Consider the following 20,646-nt stretch of genomic DNA (forward strand, 5'->3'; position numbering starts at 1 on the left):
ACTGGATGATTCCGTACCTGTCAGGCCTGAGTAATGACGTACATCTTACCATCGCAATAGATCCCCTTCTATTAGTAGAGTCATACTATGAGATCACCCCTGGTGGAACCTCAGGAATAAGTTCGATGAACTCGATGGAGTAAGACTGGCGCATGGAATCCAACAGAATTTGACCCTTTACGGTTCAAAAGGGGGTGCCTTGCTTTTCCCCTTCGTATTAAAGTACCATCCTCCGTACATACATAGTACGCCGAGGCATTTCCTACCGTTTAATACCGTCGCCAGATGCAGCAGGAGGTCAGGTGTCTCCCGGCACCCATTTAATTGCGGTAAGGCAAACATTAGGCCTTGCTTCATATGACTGTTTGTTTGTCTATCTATACTGAACATCAGTACTGACAAAGTTCACTACGAGAGAGGTAAGGCAAGGTGTACGCAGATATTGGTTGATCTCCAAGTTGCTCTCCTTGCTCGTGTTTCAATTCTCCGAATTTCCAACCCTATCGGAAATGAGGCCCTGTGCACCTCGATGGCAGATCAAAATAGGCCCACGAATTGAATTATTACAAAAATAAATGCAATAATTTACGCCTATGTAAGAGAACAAAGGCAGGGGGGGGTATAGAAATCCTAGAGAACGCTATGGCGTTTACTCGTGCATATCAATACATATATATATATTTGGGGTAATAAGGTGAATTTATTGAGGTGTCCGTACGCTAGACGCAGCCAGTCCTGCCAACACAAACAGCATAGCACCCACCATGTATGGCAAGCCCATCCAGGTACCACCCAGCGTCATACCTTTTCGAAATGCATTGGCGAGCAACGGTCCAGCAATCATGCTCCCAATCCCCTGGACAAGAGCGATTGTGGTATTGAGTGTCCCGATTTGAGACTCCGCAACCAATGTTGTGGCCACATTGCGGAGGGTGGAATAGAAACCCCAGCCTAAGGCCAGAATGGATACACCAACGGCGAACAGCACTGGTTGATCAGCCACTGCCATGATGCCGAACCCAACTGCTAGAATAGCTGCACTTCCCTGCGTTATTCGAAGATCTCTGACAGCCGGGGAAAGGTACCGGTTCAGATAGTGGGAGATAGTTGGTAGCAATAGAAGCAAGACGACGAGATCAATCATTCCTTTTAGAGAGATGAGAAAGCTTGCCTAGACATGATGTGTCAGTGACTATATTCGGCCCTTCGTCCGCAGCATCGCACCTTTGCCATTGTCCATGAGTAGCGCTTGGAAGCATATTGGATGATCAACTGGAGGGCCTGCCCTCCAACACTAGCCGCCAGGAATGCAATTGAAATAGCCACCGTGTTGAAATTTCCCCAGACAAATGCAGTTAAGCTCATGATATGGGACCCGGCACTATAGAGGGACCCTTTCCATTTAGGCGAGGTGGGTGGATGGTCAAGCCGATCACACCCCTCATCTGCCGATTCAGATTCCAATTCGTTTGGCGACTTGGGCAGAGTCTCCGGGATAAGTATGGCCGCCAGTAAGCCGCAACCTTCACAGAGCCAGCCGAGCAGGAATGGAAGCCACGGCGACCAGGACATAAGCCAAGCACTCAGAGGTGTTGCAAGGATCTCGGCAAGTAGGACAGCCGCAAAGAGCACGAAGAATATGTTTGCACTGGACAATGCATAGAAATTAGTATATCCATTACAAATAAGGAGGGGGAGGGGGATCTCTATACCGCTGTTCTGCGGGAAAGATATCTGTGACAACGGTGAAGGCCACAGAGCTGGCTATTTGAGAACCACCACCACATAATTGAAATAAAGGCGTGAGCCAGATGGCTCGAAGGGGAATTGCTTCACTGTACAAGCCTTGGATAGTTAGTCAGAGGACACATATGCTATGCCAAGTGTCGTCACGACATACAGATGATGCGGATCGCGATCTCCTCCATGAGGAGTCCGCTCATACTTAGCATCGCAACAGGCTTGCGGCCAATGCGATCCAACAGGAAGCCCAATGGCAGGGCAAGGATGATTCCCGGGATCTGGTCCAATGTATCTTTCCATCCACTGATCAATGCCAGCTCCCCCTGTACATCTACAGATTTGCAGGGTGTATCATCTGACAAGAACTGCCCATGTGGGAGGTCGATAAACAGTCCTGGATGAAACCTGCGACAGATGATTGATTCCATAATCTGAGTCTGTGGAGCAAGGGAGAGGAAAGTGCCAAAGTCAAGTGTGACAATTACCGTGCATAAGAGAAATAGGATCCATCGCTTGTGCTGGTGCTTGTACTCGACATGCGCTCTGGTTGGATGGGTTCCTAAGAGTGGCGTTGAGATCTCGGGATCTTGATCGGATACCATCCTCTCTTTTTTCGATGTTTATTCTTGTCCAGGGTGGAGGCTAATAGTTACTATTCGAGAGAGATCACGCCCGGGCTTTAGTAGGCCCTAAACAATGGACGTGGGGAGGGAAGAGGAGGAGAGGTAGAAAGGCGGATGCGAAAAATAAGCACTAAGACAGGGTTCAAGAATAAATGACATAAGGAAAACTCATTTCCCAAATGTCAGCCCCCAACAGATTGACACGTCAAGTCACTAATGAATGGTATCACTGCTGTAAACTTTTGTATGAATTAGTTGATTTGGCTGACCCTTGGGGCATTTTGGCTACCTTATAAGTTGGGGGAGTCAAGTGATTTAGGGTTGGTTCTTTGAACGGGGCTTCTCATTGTACACTTTCAAAGGAACAATACTAAGGGCAAATCTATCACTATAAGCGATAGTTTTACGGTCCTTTAGTATCTATTGCCTTTTTTTTTTTTAAAAAAAAAAAAAAAAAAATTTGCTACTAACCCAAACTAAAGCGCAGTGTCAGCTACATCGAAGACACGCAAAGTGAGATGAATGGATCAGGCCGATTGGGCGTGCGAGGTACCACTAATCAAAAAGGTCTTGACTGATCTGCGATAGTATGTAAAGTTGGCTTTCTTGAATACTCAACCTCTCCTTCCAGTCAATCCTATGTATATGGCCCATAAATAGAATAACATGCAAGCTTGACGTTAGTCCTATCAAGTACTCAAGCAATGTAACTGCTATACACAATGGCCAGCATACAGGAGACCCTCCATATCCTGTCAGACTAGTCGACATCCTAGACGGATTTGACTTGGATACAATTAGTATGTTTCCCTAGAGGTCAAAAGAGCCTCGTTCTAATATTCTCCCTCCGGCCATAGGGAGATATCATCATTTTAACCTCAAGATGTCTTCGTGATTGATTTATTCCACCCTTAGACGGAATAATAAACGAGATATCTATAAACCCTCTAGCCCCATAGAGTTACATTTAGCCTCTTGCTTATTGCGGACCAGTTAACGACACTTTCAGCTGGGTAAGTGAAGGTGGTGTCTGTAGGTTTGGGGGGCAGATTGATGTCAGAAGTGAGCCCCAACCATCACAGAACCAAATCAGACTTGGATCGCTACATTGCTGCCAGCTAAGTCCTATGGTTTTACCTCTTTAAACGCACCCGTACAATTCGAAGGAGACTGATTCGTGCAGTCACAGTGGGCTATTTTTCTCCAAGTGAAGGTGCTGTCATGAAAATCTCACAATTTTCCGTAGATGTAAACTATTATGGGGACATTCCACAGGATCGGGATGCTACGTGTCGTAGCTATAGGACTAGTAGCCCAGTCTATTATTATAAAGACATTCGATATCTATCGCACTATGGTCGCTCAAACGATACCATCTAAATCACATAAGACATGCAGCCATCATCGCCATCTACACCAACAAAACACAAAGGGCAATCATAGCAGCTACGATTTAGTCATCAGCATCAACCCATACCAAGGGCCCCTTCTTGTCCGACCGCATGTCCTCTGTGGCGAGCACCCGAAGGGTTTTGTTGAAGTATGTGTCCACCACGACCAGTTGTGGTTGTATCCATAGCCCCCGTCTAGATGCCAGTAGGTTGTACCGAACCGTGTGTCGGCTCAAAGGCACCAGCTGAACCACCAGTGTTTTTGGGCCACTAAAGGCGAAGTTTTCGCTGGCTTCCATAGTTAAGTTGAAGGTAAGGAAGTGCATCGACGGATTCTCGATGGTGTAGTCTAAGTGAATCAATCCTGAACGTATCTGGGAGGTCATTGCCGAGGCAAGCACACGTGGTTCTCCTCCAGGAACGACAAAGCGAGGAACCGCAAGTGTGGATATAGTCGTACCGTTGCTGCTCAGGGCCGATTCACTCTCATCGGTTGCGCTTCGTCGCCATTGAATCTCGAGAGCGAGATTCAGCGCTGTAGGTCGTCGGTCGCCTAGAATTTCCTTGTGGATATCCACCACAAAATTGGATTCGCGAAGCTCCTCTAATTTGATCTCCGGCCCGCCTGGACTAACGATGGCTTCAGGGCCGATGTGGCAGGTGGCACCTCCACCAACTCCAACTAGCACCAGTGATATTTTCTCAATGACAAGCGGCGTCAGCGCAAAAGAAACGACCTTTGAGTTGAGGCACCACCGCTGCTGCAAGCCCCCAATTTTCGGTGTTGAGTCATTTCCAAGCAATGCATCATCGACAGTAAAAAAATCTGGCCATGGTTGAGGATGGAGACGTGGCATGAATTCGTAGTTGGCCTCGAATGGTCGTATTATTGGTATTTTCACTCTCAAGGTTGCGATGATGGGAGTCTGGGTATCAGATATGAGATTGTATACAGATGAAATTTCAAGCTCGTAATCAGAAGCATCGTGTGTATCCGTGAGGACGATTTCCAGTTCCCGGTGGGAGGAAGTCTCCAATACCCCAAGAGGCCGCTTGATGAAATGAGAAATGCCTTCCACTGGGGTGCTCCTCTCGGAGCCCTGTATCCCTGGCGAGCCCTCCTCGTCAAGCCATAAGACCTTAGCTGCCGATTCTGGTCGACCAAAAAGCCTAGCCTCGGCTGTAACTTCCACAGCCTCATCCTCCTCATTGTGGATTCCAACCTTGAGGACAATGCGTTCATTCGTGTAGTAAGTATCCATCAGGTTGGGAGTTGTGATTCGTATCTTGGGCGGCTTAGGCTTTATCCTACATCTGCCAGTGTCTCGACTCTTGCCTACCCTCCTTCGAGCCACACAGTTGTTGGTTTGTTTCCACCAGAAAGATTCACGTTGGGTCAGGTCTGTCATGGCACAAGTCAGGTCGAATTTATTTTCTTCAATCAAAAGTGTGATCGAAGCCACTCGAGACTCCCCGGCTTCTCGAGGGATACAGGCCACGTTGAAGACTTTTGTTTGAGAAGGGCCAATGGTCAGATCGGCAGTTCCAATGAGTGGTGTTAAGAAACTAGTCGGTGACTGGAGGGATGCCGTATCACTTGATGTGCTTGGCTCTCGTAGTAACGGCGACGATATTGTGCAAGGAGTCGTTGCGTCCGTTTCAGCTACCTGGCTTGACTGTAACTTTATTGGACGCAGGCAGCCTTCGAAAGCGATTTTGATCTCAGAAAGTCTTATAGGGCTTGATGATCGTTGCGCGCATGATGTTATGACGAGCTGGCCATGCAATGGCTCGCCAACATTTCCCTCGGGTCTCTCGAAAATAAAAGACGCCGTGACTAGTGCGAAAGAAAAACCATGCCATCGTAAGTCATTATCGTGAACTATTACTCTGGGCACACTCACCACTCGATATAATATCCTCCGCTCTGAGAACAACAGAGGGTTTGGGTGTAACTGGTGTAATATCCTCAAGGCTTCCGTGGATATCGTAACACCAGTCGGATTTTGGTTGAAATGCTGGCAACAAGCAAGTGTTAGAAAACAAGGTTCCGGTTATGAAAGGTACGGCAGGAGATATATTGCAAAGCAACTAGAGTCGAAAAACACGCCTTACCGCTGTTGAGTAGCTCCCAATCCACTCGTAAAATTGTTTCGCTATCTTGTACTCGTACAGCACACTCCCTCAAAGCCCATCCGAATCTTTCCATAAGCTGCCACCAGCCCGAATGCCGCCAAGTGATGTTAGACCAAAGTGGCTGAAGTATATTGTAGGCTTCGGTCCAGGAACCTGCCCGCATGTGTTCCTCCGCTATCTCCAACCTCAGGCACTCGGTCTTTCGCACCTGGTCACGCTTGGAAAATTCATCTAGTGCGGCATTCAATGCTGTCAGAATTAGGGCGGAATGATTGAATCCCTCCACCCCTGATTGGGGTGCTTCAACATGAGTCTCCGGTGCCAAGTATGTGTCATATAGGTAGGACTTGCTCGCTATCTGCGAAGCAGGAGACTGCCCAGGCGGTATTCTGTCCTCGTCCGGAATCTGCTCTGCTAGATCCCGTCGGTACATTGTATGCTTTGCTGATCGATACAGCCAATAGCCTTCGTGGTGTAGTTGTTCCCACGGACAGGACACATCTCCGGGAGGGACCGTCTTTTCACGGGGGATGAAGATTGAATATTGTTCGTTAAACTGATTCTGTGTGATGCCTACTGAGGTGAAGTATGGAATCTCGGCTTGACGAATCAGTTGTGCCATTACCATTGACCATCTGGCTTCCCAAGCCTCCCAACCATAGTTCCTTGTGCCTTTACCTCTCCGGTTGATGATATCTTGTGACCGACTTCGATGTTCCACCCAAGACCGTACGGCTGCAGCGGTTTGTCCCGTCCAGAGCAAACAACGAATAATCCGTATGGCTAAGGTATCTGCCAGAAGGCGTGCATCATTGAACCTCGGGCTCCAGCCAGCAATATTCTCGAAGACTTCCTGCCCAAACAAAGTCTCGTATGCACTTTCGTAATTCCGAAGAGCTGCATCTATCTCCTGCCTGAATTCTGCAAAGATCCCCATTTTGAATTCGTACCGGACATTCCATCCTTGAAGAGATAAGGTTTGCGATGTCCCCGTTGTCGGTGGAGCCGTCGGGGGAGGAATACTACTCCGGTTTCGTTTCCGTCTTGCGTGTTTAGATAAATCCCGATAGTATTCCATCAGTGACGGTTGAAGTAGTGTTAGAAGGGACTTCCCAAACTCTTTTAGTTCGTCGGGTGTTGCGTCAGGTGGGAGAAGAAAGATAGACTTCTGGTCCAGATTTGTCGCTCTGCGAATGCCGGTCACCCGGTCATCGACATCCCCAGTGAAAGCACCATTACTTTCCTCCGAAAGGAGAACAACGATAAATCGCGTCTTATATCCCGATGAGGACCAGTCCTTCTTCAGTCCATTGATTTCTATCTTTAGTTGATTGTCGCGCAATGAACTCATATTTGGGTCTAGGCAAAAGGGAAAGAAGTTGATCACAGCGGCAGGGACAAGGTTTTGGTGTTTTGTAACCCATAGGGGTGTGAGTAAGCCATCTGAAAACGTCGGCGAACTAGGCGTCAGTGGAGATATTGGAGAGTGAAGTACAAAGTATGGCGCATGCGATATGTCATTGTCCTGGCTGGTGGGGCTCATGGGAGGAGATACAGGTGGGGGATCAGCTTTGCGCGGGGGAAGTCTATAAGACTGCGACACGTTAGCAAAACGCTCCTTAAGCTTCAAGCAAAGTGATGAATCAAAAACTAGAAGAAGGAAAGAAACGAGTGTTATGAATCTTGGAGTAGATTCTCCGCTGGGCAACTAGACTCTAGAATAGTCCGATATGTAGCGAGAGGTCGGTTTCCTGGAATAGTGTACAACGACATACCCGTCCAACGCTCTTGATTTTATACTCAATTCCGGCAGATTCCACTAGAGCATTCTCCCTAGCTTCCCATGGAGTTCGCGACGCATCTTCCGCCAGAAGTATCTCCCGCAATTCTTCCGCCGTCGAACCGCCCAATGGCGGAAGATCCGAGTATATATGGACGCCCTTCTCGTGGAGGAGGGGATAATCAGTGCAGCTTGATCCCAGACCATCTTCGGATTCTGGTTCAAGGCCAGAGAGTAGGACGAAAGGAAGGTTGTGGGCGACATAATCCTCAGGGTAGGCGTCCATCTCGGACAGGTAGTTTCTCAGTGGGACGTGCGGTCACCGCATATCTAAGTTGGGATGAGACGTTTGAATGGTCACCTGAGGCGACTGACTCAAAAGCAGGCGTCAATTCGGATACTCAAAAACCGTGTATGCTTCTAGGCTTTAGAATGACATAGAACGAAGCTATATTCTTTTGGGAATTGTTGGGCGGCTATGGTGGTGGTGCATTTTCTTGCCAAGCCACAGTTGGGTTGTTCAAGAGTGGTGGCTTCTTGTCTTCGACGGTCCGCCATCATCAAAACATGCCAAGACTAAGTGCTATTAATCAGTGGATCTTTCAGGGCACCAGATGTCACTTCAACTTGTTCCACGACACTGTATAGAAGTACTGGTAACGCCCGGCCTTTTTTTTTTTTTTTTTTTTTTTTTTTTTTTTTTTTTTTTTTTTTTTTTTTATATAGCATTAATATTTTGTACATCTGCCTATTGGTTGGGTTAATGATCAGTCTAGAAGGCAAAAGAAAGAAGAAAGTCATCTACAAGCAGACTGAGATTATTGTTTACAGTCTGCGAGTATAACAGGATATCAGGAACGCGGGTCTGTATATGTAAGACAATCCTTGAAATCAATGCGGAGCAGTGACATAGTAGAGCACGTGCATCCAATTACCTTCAGGTGGCCATCGGAGCCCCGAAAGGTTCAATAGGTAGCTATTCATGGAAATGATTCCAAGACAGAAGCTTGTTGCGAGCTGACGTATACTAACCATGATACACTCGGCGAGGTGAGGAGAAGGAAGGATCAGAGACACTTTTGGTCGACAGTATGTTTCACTTTGAAGCTACGGCTATTATCCTTACTGCTATCCTTCGGCACTTGGTAGTAGTAGGTGTACTCTGTTGTTGGAGGCATATCCACTTAGTTAAACTCCGAACATAGTGGAGAGAAATGAATATATCTTTAAGCTATTCGTGGAACAACGGTAACATGTATATTGATATATCCATAGGTGTATAGAATAAGAAACAGGCCGTTAAAGATATATCTCTCCGCGTGTTTACTTGCATAGACTAGAATTTAGGATGAGCCATCCAAGGCTGCCCCTTGGGAGGAACTAATTCTATCATAATAAGGGGGTGCTTTTATGGCTGGATCAACGAACTGACTCGAAAGCTCACGGAAGTGTATCAATGCGGTCCGGTGGGGACGACTCTTAGACCGGGTCCGGAGCCTCCATTAGCATCATGGATCTTTACGATCGCAGGAACCAACCATAGTTTGATACCCAGGAGGGTTGAATTAATTGCTTCCCGCACCCCCTCCTAAAGCTCCAAAATTGACGATAATAGGTGGGCCATCCGCTTTGGGGACCTGTTCCTTGGTTCCTTGAAACAAGTGATGCCGCAATCAGATTACACAGTTAATTTAATTAGATACTGTAGAATTATTCGAGGCCTTCTCAATCAAGCAATACCTAAGAAGAACTTGAACCTTGAATAACCACCAGACTCAAGGTGGTGTTTCATTTTCTTTCATTCCAATCCTCGATAGCGATTAGTCTTCACTCCATCTACTAACAAAGCATAACGACCACAAATGACAGGGTTGGAGGGGTTCCCTGAAATTTGGATCTGCGAACCGTGCGGAGGAGGTTTTAATTGCAGCTTGACTACTCCGTACTAACTACTACTAGTAGTAGTGGCATTGCAATGCAGAGAAAATTCAACTACCGCCAATCGGGGCATCGGGCAATATCACTTCAAGCAAATAAGAATAGGGTGGGGAAGGGCAACTATCCCGCTTTCGGATAGTGAGAGGGACGCTAAGATTCTTTTTAAGGAGTTTACTCCTGGCACCTAGTAAGGTACTAAAGTATTCTCGACGGTATTATTATGCCGACTAGGAGGTAAAAATAAAAAAGACTCAAGGGAAAGAAAAAAAAAAAAAAAGAAAAAGAAAAAAGCCTGATGATAATAAGATTAATATCTGCTATCGCTAAGCCTATGCTGGATTGAATTCAACAAGGGTGATTGTCCCAAGTCCTTCGTTTCTCCTTCTATCCTGAGCTTGTATTTTTAAAATTGGAAGTCGTCATTTTCTTTTCCCTTTCCTCTCTTCTGCCCCTCAGTCAGTTTTCTTTCTCATCTTCTTCTGATAAATATTTTCCTGGCTCTGGGATACATGCCTTCTTCCCCAGCTGCCATCTCGTTAAAAATCCAATTCCTATGGTAACCCTTAATAATCCTAATTGATCTTCAGAACACTTAATTACTTTTTGATCACCCCCCTTTTTTTCTTTTATTCTTTTTTTTTTTTTATTCTTTTCTTTTTCTTTCTTTTCCCCCCCTTCTCTCTCTCTTGCATTTGGGTGTTATCTTCGATCAGCATTCCCCCTCGTTTCCAGTTAACAGTCCTGCAAGGGGCGTGCATGTCGCAAGGGCGTCGACGGGATTGGTCTGGATCCTAAACTGGGTTTTTGCTTGCCTTTTGGATATTTTATTTTTTTTTTCTGACTGGCAGATCATCTGCCCAGTAATCTAGAGTATAGATTGACGCCGTTGGGTTCACTTGCAGACGCCAATCCCTCCTGCACCCACTGGATCATGCAAGTGCGCGTCAAGGCCGCCCGCATATATCGTTTTTGATTGTCCTGACCCGGTCCCGGGGCCAAGGTTCGTGGGGTCTTATATATATATACCTTGTCGATGGTCACCATGGATCGCCCGGAAGACTCTGCGGCGTCTATCTTCAGTGCCCCCTTTCAGTCCTCATCGTCGCTTTTAGCCCGCCGCCGCAAATCCCACTCACATTCTATTAATCGCCCCCCGGTCGACCCGGCGTCCCCTGAAGTAATAACTTCCTTAATATCATCACTCTCAACGATTTCGGTACCTCTTCAGACACATTTCGACAACGTACCGTGCCTTGATTCCGATACCGACCTTTCGCTATCCGTTTTACCGTTAGAACGACACTCCGCCCCCGGCGCAAGCCATGAACATGGTGTTGCGGTAAGAACAGGGCCGCCTCAAGCCTTCGAAGAGGTTTCGCATAGTTCCTTTCTGCACCCAGATGACGCGGCCGCTGCACCGGTCATTCGCATGGCCCGGGCTCCTCCATCTCCAAAATCAAAAGCGACGACCGGTGACGCTTCTCCTTCTCCAATAAGACCTACTTCTAGGGGCTCATACACGTCCTCCAGAACGGCGTACGAAGATAATACATTCGGCATGATCACAACCGAACCTGGTCCACGAGTTTCGACTGCACCTAGTATTACCTCGACTAGTTCCCGGAAGAGTTTAAAGAGTCAGTTTGGTCTGTTGAAAAAGTCGTCTCGGGAGTTCACATGCAACAAGGATAGACGCGCAGAACGTTTGCGGAAGACGAGTAGCTACAACGACAGCTTGAGACATAATCTTCCTCGAAGTAGAACCAGTGTACGCTCGATGCATTCTATCGCTGATGTGGCCGGAAATGGCCGGTATAGCCACTCCGCTAAGGAGACCTCCCGGGAACACGGGGCTAGCTCTCCGAATGAAGAGTATCTTTCGTTGCAAAGCGCGCGCACGAGCGCCCCCAGTACTCCCGGAGGCATCGGAAGTGGCAGGGCAATTCCTGTTCGCGAGTCTTCTCTACGTCATAGCTTCTCTTCCAATTCTAGACACCATAGATCTACTCGCCATAGTCGATACTCGTCCACGGCGAGCAAAGATACGAAAGTGGACAGTGACACTGGAAACGAAGCCGAGCATGTGACCAAGAGGATACGAGAGCTGAAGGATCAGCAACAGAAGATCAAGAACGAATTGGAGATAGACGACAGCCCCGACAAAGTCACCAGGGGGCCGTCCGCAAAACACAATCAACCACCACAAAAGCCTAGTGAACTCGACAACGGCGGTGAGCCAAGTGATACTGGAAGCAATAAGGTCAATACGTTCGATGAGAGCGCTCCAGCTCCGGCTGTTATGACGGGGAGAAGTAGATCTACGACCCGTAATAACCCGCAACTCGCATCAAAAGCAACCAATTGCCCGACACAGTCGTCTGCGCCGAGACAATCCTTTGACAAGCCTGATCAGAATGAAAAGTTACGTTATCGACGTTCAGTGGAACAGTCAACCGCGCCGCGGCACCATAAACATTCCCCGTCCGGCCCTGTTTCTCCAGGTCGTGCTTCTGTTGTGGATGAGCGCCCATCCAGTGCTGATTCAGTCGACCTTGCAGTTCTAGATTATGTATCCGCTCCTAGGCTTACCCAGAAAGTAATCCATCCTACCACTGGCCGCGAAATAGCTTTTTCGGAGGTCGGAGACCCCAAAGGACACGTCGTATTATGCTGTCTTGGAATGGGCTTAACCAGATATCTAATGGCGTTCTATGATGAGCTAGCGCGATCGCTTCATCTCCGACTCGTCACATTGGACCGTCCTGGGGTTGGCGAAAGCGGGCCTTATGTAAATGAGGCGGGTACTCCTCTCGGTTGGCCAGGTAAGGACACCGTGTTCAGCGCCTATGAGATTAAAACTTGCTGACCTGCCATAGACGATGTTGCGATTGTATGCAATTATATCAAAGTAACAAAATTCTCTATCCTCGCCCACTCGGCCGGTGCTATTTATGCGCTGGCAACTGCCCTAAGGATTCCCCAGCATGTCAGGGGGCGCATACATCTTCTAGCTCCTTGGATCCCTCCATCTCAACTGTCTTCCATCGGCTCACAGAGAGCCCCCGTTCCTACCAATGCCGTCCCGTACTCTCAACGGATCCTTCGTGCCCTACCCACGTCTATCTTGAAGGTTGCTAATTCGAGCTTCATGAGCGCAACAAGTGCGAGCTTGACCGCCAATCTCCCCAAATCCTCCCGGCGCACTAGGAGAAAGGCGACAATGAAAGACTCGTCCAACTCAGCTTTACTTGAAGCCAATGGCTCTCAACGTCATCCATCCAACAGAGTATACCAACAAGGAGCCGACCTCCAAGCGCTACAGATCAAGAAACTGCAGATCCCTAATGGGACCAAAGTCGAAGACACTACAACAAGCCAGGTGGTGGCTGAGTTCGAGAAACGTGAACGCCAGTCTGATTATGACAACCGCCTGACGCACAAGATCTGGGAACTGGCCACCACGAATGCAAACCCGGCGGTGGACCTCGTCGTTTGCTTGGAACGTCGACAGCCGATTGGATTCCGCTATGTTGACATTACCCGCAATGTCGTTATCCACCATGGAAGCAGAGACACGCGTGTTCCTGTTGATAATGTAAGGTGGCTTGGCCAAAGCATGCGACGCTGTGAGGTTCGTATACTCGAAGGCGAAGGGCATGGGCTGATGGCCTCAGCAACAGTTATGGGTAATGTCTTGATGGAAATTTCCAAGGAGTGGGAGGACTGGATGACAGTAGTCCAGGGCAAGCGTCGAGCAACTATAGGAACAAGGTCAGGTATCGCCATCCAAACCTGATCTGGTTGGAAGTTGCTGCATCGAAGTCATGGGAGATTTCGAAGAATCTGGAGAACAAAGGATGGGGAAGAAACCGAAAATAAACAGAAGAAGAAACAGCGGGGATTGGAAGGACGTCGGATAGGCATTCTGAGGACTCTGGCCATGGCCAGGGCCTCCCACCTAACTAAGCCTATGCTGTCATCTTACGTGGTACTGCTGCTGGTTTTGCAGTCTTTGGATTTCACGCGTTGCTTGACAAGATCAACCTCGCCTACTTCTAGGTTGAAGCTTGCATTCACATGCCTATAGATACGCCTTTACTCTGACATGCCCTGTGTTCGATATGATACCATTGGCGCTTTCGATTGTTGTTTTGTTCTCTTAGCCTAATACCCGATCATGCTGTATGTAACTGTTTAATCTATAATCAACGATCGCATATCACGGAGGAAGCCTGAGAAGATGTAATACATATAATCTACTACCTGCCAGGATTGGTGGTCACTTAGTTATTAGTTAACTAGTAACTAGTAGTTAGTATGACGTAAGGGCTAAGCGCGCGGCTCCTGATTTCTTAAATCTAATTACTAAACTACCCCCGTACAAATGCATGAATGTTGACTTCTTCTCGCCCCCACGCCCACGCTTTCTTTACTGACGCTTGAGTCGCACTGTACAGGGAGCGCTCAACACCCGAAGGATCATTACATTACTATCATCACTAAATTCTCTGTGCACCTTTTAACAACAGGTGTTGTCGCCGATTCCCCAGATGTTTACTTACCCTTGGTGTCAGAGCTGCGCCTATGACCCGTCGACGCGGCTAAACTATTGAAAAGAATACCGACTTCAATGCACCCAGAAACCGATTGGTCTTGAACCCCGAAGCTCAAGTTCTAGAGCATCAGAGCAAGCTGTCTAAATCGAACGACTATCGCCGCAATTCCTTCCACTTTCAATCGACTTCATTAACTCAAGATGCTACCTCAACGGCGCATCAAACTCCTAGTTATTGCTGCCCTAACGCTGGTTATCATGGCCATCTACCTTTCGGTAAAATGATGCCCCGTTCCTAGCTTGTCTGTCATGACTAACGAAGCGCACCCCCATTGATTAGAGTGATGCACGGAGGGTACAGAACCAGAAGTTCTACCAGTCTACTGTTGCCGCAATAGAAGCACACAAGCAGACGAAGGAACCTGGGGTGGCTGCAGGCAGCTCCGCGGGCGAGCAGCGGTTTAGCGGGAACCCGACTCATGGGGACGCAGCAAGGCCCGCAGATGACAAGATGGCGCCAGCGATTCCAAGAAACGGTGACGAAGAGACGGAGGAGATATCGATTGCCGGGCGGACAAAGATGACCGTTCCTAAAGACCGCAACAATCCAGAAAGGCAAGACCAGGAATCAGGTACCGATGAGCGTGTGGAAGCGAAGACCGAGCTCAACAGTATACTAAAACGATCGCCGAGTAAGTAGTTGCAAATTTTACCCCTTCCCTATGTACATGTCGCCCGGTTGCTGAAATTTGTGCCCGCTGCGCAGTTATTGTCTTTTCCAAGTCCTATTGCCCCCATAGCGCCCGGGCCAAGTCTATCCTCTTAGACAAATACTCAATTGTCCCAGCACCTTACGTGGTAGAACTTGACCAACATGCATTGGGCCAACCACTGCAAGCTCTGTTAGCAGAGAATACTGGCCGCCGCACCGTGCCGAATGTTCTAGTTAGTGGAAGAAGCATTGGTGGCGGTGATGAAGTGGCTGCTCTCGATGAGAAGGATGAATTGGCATCAACATTGAAGACGATGGGAGGACAGTGGGTCCAGGAGGTCAGTCGTAAGGAGGCAGGGCACTAAGACTGACGATACTCAATCATGGCGATAAAGCAACCACAATGCTTATGATCATGAATAATACATAATATATATACTTTACATCTAGGGTTGGAAGCTCTTTGATCAAGGGAATTTGTTGAGTGAGGCATTGCGTGTTGCATCTACGAGGGCAAGTGAAATGTTACACATAACCAGGTAATCATATGCCATTTGTAGAACTCGGCCTTGAGGTCAGGATGAGTATATCTCCCCTTCTGATGATAGGATCATGTATGTTAGTTGTTGATAGTACAGGTCGTACTTGGACATCCACGTGATTGACACGTGATAATTTTAATAAGAGACCACAAACTGATGAGGATGAGTTGCGCAAGAGAGAAATGACGGCCTCCAAACGTAAAGATCATATAAGATACACTTGTCGGTCCAACTACCTGTAAATATATACATTCATCATAATCGGTCACTATCATTTTAGATAGATAGAGTGTGCCAGTTTGAGCCTTAGGTACTAGGTGAATGGAACGGTTATGGAACTGGTCCTGTATATTACCAAAGTCCGGAACAACCCTAGGCAGAATACGCTAAGCCTGAACGAGTCTTAAGCGACGCACAACCCGTGATTTTCACTCCACCAAAGAAAGCGACCGGCTGCCTTTGAGGAATTTCGATCCTTTCGAACGACCGACCGCACGACGACATCGACAATTCTCCCTCGGACATTCCACAGCCCACGCAGTCAAGATGCGGTACATTCACTCCGAGGAACGGCTGCCCATCCCCGAGAATGGTGAGCATTGGATCGTCCCTGAATATTGTTCTGTTTCGGTTTTTGGAGGAGGAGAACCATGAGAGGCACACATTGCGCAATAAGAGGTCTGCGCCAGGATACGCCAGCGCCGGCAGGATATACATGAGAGGAGGAAATATTCACTCAAATCGCTGTCGCGGGAAATTACGACTGGTCTTGTTCATCGCTTTTGAAAGGCTCTGGAGACTGATTCGAATTTTGTCGTTTAGTGAAGGTTCACATTCGCTCCCGGGTTGTGACCGTTGAGGGCCCTCGAGGTATGCAAAAACCCCATAAGTTGAAGGAGATTTCCCACACCAAGAAGTCGCTCTACAAGGATCGTCAACGTCGTGGGACAACCATGAACGGCCTGCTTGGTTTCCCCGCTCCATTCGGTCACTAACGGGACTTCTTCGAATCTTTCAGGCAAGCTTGTTAAGGACCTCTCCCACATCGCTGTCACCTTCGGCCGCCCTGAGAAGGATGTCATCTCTATTGAGATGCACCACGGTGCCCGCAAGGGTGTTGCTGCCCTGCGTACCGTCCGCACCCTCATCAACAACTTGATCATTGGTGTTACCAAGGGCTTCAAGTACAAGATGCGCTACGTCTATGCTCACTTTCCCATCAACGTCAACATTGAGAAGAACGCCGAGACTGGCCTCTACGAAGTTGAGATCAGGTACGACAAATCCATCCTCTACATGAACCCAATGTCTGCTTTCTGGAGTTGGGAGTGGACCAGGGTTCACTGAGTCACTTGTTCTACGTATCGTGGAAGAAGGAATTCTTGCTGATGGGTTGTCCTACACAGAAACTTCTTGGGTGAGAAGTACGTTCGTCGTATCACTGCCCAGGCCGGTGTTGAGGTCGCCACCTCCGCCAACGTTAAGGATGAGCTTGTGCTCTCCGGCAACTCCCTCGAGGGTGTCTCCCAGAGCGCCGCCGACATCCAGCAGATCTGCAGAGTCCGCAACAAGGATATCCGAAAGGTAGGATTCCCCTTGTAGATTGATGGCGATACTTGCGAAGCGGTTGCTGACCATCCCCTCCCAGTTCCTTGACGGTCTGTACGTGTCGGAGCGGGGTAACATTATTGAGGAATAGATGATGACGGGGATTGTCCGCCTTGATGGGTAGTTAAGGATGCCAGGAGAATCTAATTTTCGCCTATTTGCATAGGGAAGCAAAGCGGAATTAAAGCAAAAATTTATGGACCATGGAATTCAAATGCCCCCCTTTACGTGTCCACGGGTATGGCTTTTCTCGACTTGGGGAAGAGGCGTGTAGAAAAAACGACAAAAAGATGATGGGCTTCTTTAGGAGCAATCCAATTTCCTTTTTCTCTCTTCAACCGCTCCCATGTGATTTGAAAGGAATTGTTCTGAAGATCCCAAAGTAGATCCGGGGCCTTGGTGTTGTAGATGTTGTAGTATCAAACCAGTCATGTGAGCCCGATTCCCCCAATTGGGGAGAAGACAAAGAAATGCGGAGAAGGAGTTGTTCGTTCTCTCACACTTCTACTTACAACTTACACCTACACTTAACTCTTACCCGACATACTCATATCACCGCGACACTTTCCCTTCGCCATTAATCTTCGGTGTTGATGTGACCTTGTGTCTTCCCGGATGACATACGCTCCCCTCGCTTCTCCGAGTAGCGAGCATGTGATAAAAAGGCCACCTGCTCAAGTACTCCCGAACATATGCCATCCCTTCCCATGAAAACTCCCTCAAGTTGCCTGCGGTAGGAATGGAGTCCTGGGTGGCCATTTGCGGGTTATTCGCCGCGGTCGTGAACATGATACTGGACGTGGCACAGTTTTGGAAAGAAGTGCGTTCGAGCCGCATTCTCTGGCTGGGCCAGTGCGAGGAGGCTAATATACTATAACTTGCGACAATTTAGAAGTTATTGTCATGGTGGAGATCAAAATCGCCCCGCAACAGACTACGATACCGTATAGCCAACGCCCAGACGTACGAAGAATGGGAGGAAGCTGCTTTCGAGTTGGATGAGCTTCTGAGTATGGATCTGTGGTGAGCTTATTATCCTCGAGCTTCTTATCATTGGCTGCAGTGTAGCAGACCCTCACCGAAGGCAGGCGCCAAAACCCAACAAGCCGTCATTATGATTATCGACTCATTCTGGGCCGACTGGAGGCCTTGATGAGTGCTCGAGAGGACGAAGATATCCTGACATTGGTCAATCTCCTTCGATCCGGACTTGTTCGCAATCTAGGCAACATCACCTCCCCCAGACTGTCGCTCCACGCTTATGCTGGTACAAAGCTCCTGATAGACGATTATATCACCCAGGTTGCACTTTCCATCCAGCATGTGACAGCTTTGCAGACAGCCACTGTTTCTGAGGGTCGATTTGACTCTCAAGCTAAATTGGAGTTACTACACGACACCCGGCAGGCCTTCGGCAGAACAACGCTCCTTCTGCAAGGCGGGTCGATTTTTGGGCTATGTCACTTGGGCGTGGTGAAAGCTTTACACTTACAAGGCCTCTTGCCTAGGATCATTACAGGGACCGCCACCGGGGCACTCATCGCAGCACTCGTTGGTGTTCACACAGAAGATGAGTTGCTGACTTTTCTCAATGGCGATGGCATTGATTTAACCGCCTTTGATCGCCAACGGAAAATGAGACTTGATACCGGAAACAATCAGTGGCTACCATACACTACGGGTGACAACTGGTTGTGGACTCTGCTTCGACGAGTTCAACGGTACATTCAGAAAGGCTACTTTCTTGATGCCGAGGTACTAGAAGAATGTGTACGAGCAAACCTTGGTGACCTGACATTTGAAGAAGCGTACGCACGGTCGAAACGCATTCTCAATATCACGGTGGCGACGTCAGATAAGGGCGGCACTCCCAATCTCCTTAATTACCTGACCGCACCGAATGTGGTATGTACATGATTGCTCATACGTGGCCTTCTAGAGCCGTCAGTGCTGACAATAATTTTAGTTGATTTGGTCAGCAGCAGTGGCCTCAAATGCTTCGTCCAACTCGCTCTATCAGCCCGTTACAATCTACTGTAAAGATGAAACCGGCTCAATTGTCCCGTGGGGTCTTTCGCGACATGGTTCCTCCCAGTCGGGGCGCCGCACGGAGTACACAGATGGTGAATCGCCGCTATCCCGGATTGCTGAGCTGTTCAATGTGAATCATTTCATTGTTTCTCAAGCCCGACCATATCTCGTCCCTTTTCTCCGGTCCGACGTGAATCTTCTAGACCGCCGTCCTACGGGACAGTGGAGTATCACCCGGTCACTGATGCGCTTGGTCGCTACTGAGATCCGCCACCGACTGAGACAGCTCGACTATGTTGGTCTTCTGCCACATGCGCTCGCACGACTTCTCATCGAGGAGACCATCCCTGGCCCTAATCTCACACTGGTCCCAGATCTCTCATTGAAGGACTTTACTAAGCTATTCCAGAATCCAGACAAGGAGTCATTGGCCCATTGGATCCTAAAGGGTGAGAGAGGGACGTGGCCTGCGATTAGTGCCTTGAAAGTCCGTTGCGTTATCGAAATCGAATTAGACAAGGGCTACCAGGTTGTTCGTCGTCGACGACCAGCCGAGAATCCTTCTTCTTCTGTTCAACATACTATGGGTCAGCGCCGCATGCCAAATGAAGGGGTCCCGAGGAAATGGAGAGGGTATAGTGTCGATCACGACAGAGACATGACAGGTTTGCTGGGAAATTTCGACCGTCAACAGGACGACCTCAATCCGTGAACACTTCTTCATCAAGTTCCCTATTTGCTTCCCTATGTTCTGACTGAGATTGAACTACATAGTTGATTGATCATGTATGCGCTTTTCTAGCTCTGGGGTAAAATCGAGGATACTCATCTCACATCTCAACCCCACTTAGGTGTTAGTTGTGTTAGTTGCCAAGTAAGGCTTGCTGGGTTTAGCAAAAGCAGAAATTTCACAAGTTTGATTCGTAGAAAGAGGCTTTTTCTTGTGCTGCGCCCTTTTCTATCAATTGCTAATACCTTGACAAACATGCTGTGGAGACACCCCCTTCATCGGAGGCCACAAGGTTCCATACCCTACTAGGTCTCTATTGTTCAACAGCACATTATTGATGCCAGGGTAGAACATTCATAAGTGAGTCACACATCCAAACCAAGTTGTCAATCATATTGTATCAAAAGAATACAATAGTATTTTCCCGGCATAGACCAGCAATTTATCAGGACAGATGTATATTACGATGAATACCCTACGTACGGTCTGTCCGAGTAGAGTTTAAATATGCAGTCTGGCACCCATCTCTCGGCATACAGTGATGGTAGAATCCCTTGCTCCCTCGGCTCCTGTTCCTGTGTGCGATATACTGGCCGAGACGGCGATCTAGGAAGTCGACTAAATCTCTTCGCGGGTTTGACGTCCTTCCAAGGGATGTGGAGAAAGCCATCAGGTCTGGAGGTGGCATAGCCCTAAACTGGAAAAAAGAGTCTTGTTACGGTTTGCCAAAGTGGTATAATGAGTTGAAGCTTCAATTCCAACATTACTCGGTCACGTCCGGCTTGGAATTTAACAACCAAGAATAGTGTCACTTTCCTTGACAGTAGATTATGTCACAATATACAAGATTGCCAGAT

General features: G+C 48.1%; 5 protein-coding genes across 5 annotated transcripts; 3 read left to right on the forward strand and 2 right to left on the reverse strand.

Moving 5' to 3' along the window:
• Window positions 1-144: 144 nt before the first annotated feature.
• BDV37DRAFT_262935 (MFS transporter) lies at window positions 145-2,513 on the reverse strand. Its single transcript, XM_032083485.1, has 5 exons — window positions 1,901-2,513; window positions 1,713-1,845; window positions 1,225-1,648; window positions 426-1,171; window positions 145-330 (listed from the first exon to the last, which is right to left on the reverse strand). Exons 1-4 carry the CDS (start codon window positions 2,343-2,345, stop codon window positions 701-703), a joined length of 1,473 nt encoding a protein of 490 aa, XP_031935910.1. The 5' UTR covers window positions 2,346-2,513; the 3' UTR covers window positions 145-330; window positions 426-700.
• A 1,238-nt stretch (window positions 2,514-3,751) lies between these two features.
• Window positions 3,752-7,586, reverse strand: BDV37DRAFT_25625 (uncharacterized protein). Its single transcript, XM_032082815.1, has 3 exons — window positions 5,873-7,586; window positions 5,662-5,775; window positions 3,752-5,594 (listed from the first exon to the last, which is right to left on the reverse strand). Exons 1-3 carry the CDS (start codon window positions 7,434-7,436, stop codon window positions 3,820-3,822), a joined length of 3,453 nt encoding a protein of 1,150 aa, XP_031935911.1. The 5' UTR covers window positions 7,437-7,586; the 3' UTR covers window positions 3,752-3,819.
• Window positions 7,587-10,309: 2,723 nt separating this feature from the next.
• On the forward strand, window positions 10,310-13,829 carry BDV37DRAFT_262945 (uncharacterized protein). The gene is made up of 2 exons (XM_032083486.1): window positions 10,310-12,433; window positions 12,488-13,829. Exons 1-2 carry the CDS (start codon window positions 10,645-10,647, stop codon window positions 13,405-13,407), a joined length of 2,709 nt encoding a protein of 902 aa, XP_031935912.1. The 5' UTR covers window positions 10,310-10,644; the 3' UTR covers window positions 13,408-13,829.
• A 917-nt stretch (window positions 13,830-14,746) lies between these two features.
• On the forward strand, window positions 14,747-17,164 carry BDV37DRAFT_290919 (60S ribosomal uL6 domain-containing protein; the record flags this gene model as incomplete). The annotated part of the gene is made up of 8 exons (XM_032088823.1): window positions 14,747-14,837; window positions 14,867-15,216; window positions 15,329-15,417; window positions 15,822-16,012; window positions 16,243-16,290; window positions 16,439-16,694; window positions 16,827-17,004; window positions 17,069-17,164. The coding sequence occupies 8 exons, from the start codon at window positions 14,747-14,749 to the stop codon at window positions 17,117-17,119; spliced, it is 1,254 nt and encodes a 417-aa protein (XP_031935913.1). The 3' UTR covers window positions 17,120-17,164.
• Window positions 17,165-18,023: 859 nt separating this feature from the next.
• On the forward strand, window positions 18,024-20,119 carry BDV37DRAFT_25674 (triacylglycerol lipase family protein). Its single transcript, XM_032082868.1, has 2 exons — window positions 18,024-18,933; window positions 18,995-20,119. The coding sequence occupies exons 1-2, from the start codon at window positions 18,181-18,183 to the stop codon at window positions 19,769-19,771; spliced, it is 1,530 nt and encodes a 509-aa protein (XP_031935914.1). The 5' UTR covers window positions 18,024-18,180; the 3' UTR covers window positions 19,772-20,119.
• Window positions 20,120-20,646: the final 527 nt, after the last annotated feature.

Source organism: Aspergillus pseudonomiae (genome assembly GCF_009193645.1).
Source record: "Aspergillus pseudonomiae strain CBS 119388 unplaced genomic scaffold BDV37scaffold_116, whole genome shotgun sequence".
NCBI classification, from domain to species: domain Eukaryota; kingdom Fungi; phylum Ascomycota; class Eurotiomycetes; order Eurotiales; family Aspergillaceae; genus Aspergillus; species Aspergillus pseudonomiae.

Bases quoted from the DNA above. Each gene is read 5' to 3' on its own strand.
- BDV37DRAFT_262945 (XM_032083486.1), top strand. From the start codon at position 10,645: ATGGTCACCATGGATCGCCCGGAAGACTCTGCGGCGTCTATCTTCAGT. The intron at 12,434-12,487 runs GTAAGGACACCG...GACCTGCCATAG, and splicing joins TACTCCTCTCGGTTGGCCAG to ACGATGTTGCGATTGTATGC.
- BDV37DRAFT_25625 (XM_032082815.1), bottom strand. From the start codon at position 7,436: ATGAGCCCCACCAGCCAGGACAATGACATATCGCATGCGCCATACTTT. The intron at 5,776-5,872 runs GTAAGGCGTGTT...GCTTGTTGCCAG, and splicing joins TTGGGAGCTACTCAACAGCG to CATTTCAACCAAAATCCGAC. The intron at 5,595-5,661 runs GTGAGTGTGCCC...CTTTCGCACTAG, and splicing joins GGAGGATATTATATCGAGTG to TCACGGCGTCTTTTATTTTC.
- BDV37DRAFT_262935 (XM_032083485.1), bottom strand. From the start codon at position 2,345: ATGGTATCCGATCAAGATCCCGAGATCTCAACGCCACTCTTAGGAACC. The intron at 1,846-1,900 runs GTATGTCGTGAC...TAACTATCCAAG, and splicing joins GATCGCGATCCGCATCATCT to GCTTGTACAGTGAAGCAATT. The intron at 1,649-1,712 runs GTATAGAGATCC...TGCATTGTCCAG, and splicing joins ATCTTTCCCGCAGAACAGCG to TGCAAACATATTCTTCGTGC.
- BDV37DRAFT_25674 (XM_032082868.1), top strand. From the start codon at position 18,181: ATGAGTGCTCGAGAGGACGAAGATATCCTGACATTGGTCAATCTCCTT. The intron at 18,934-18,994 runs GTATGTACATGA...CAATAATTTTAG, and splicing joins ACCTGACCGCACCGAATGTG to TTGATTTGGTCAGCAGCAGT.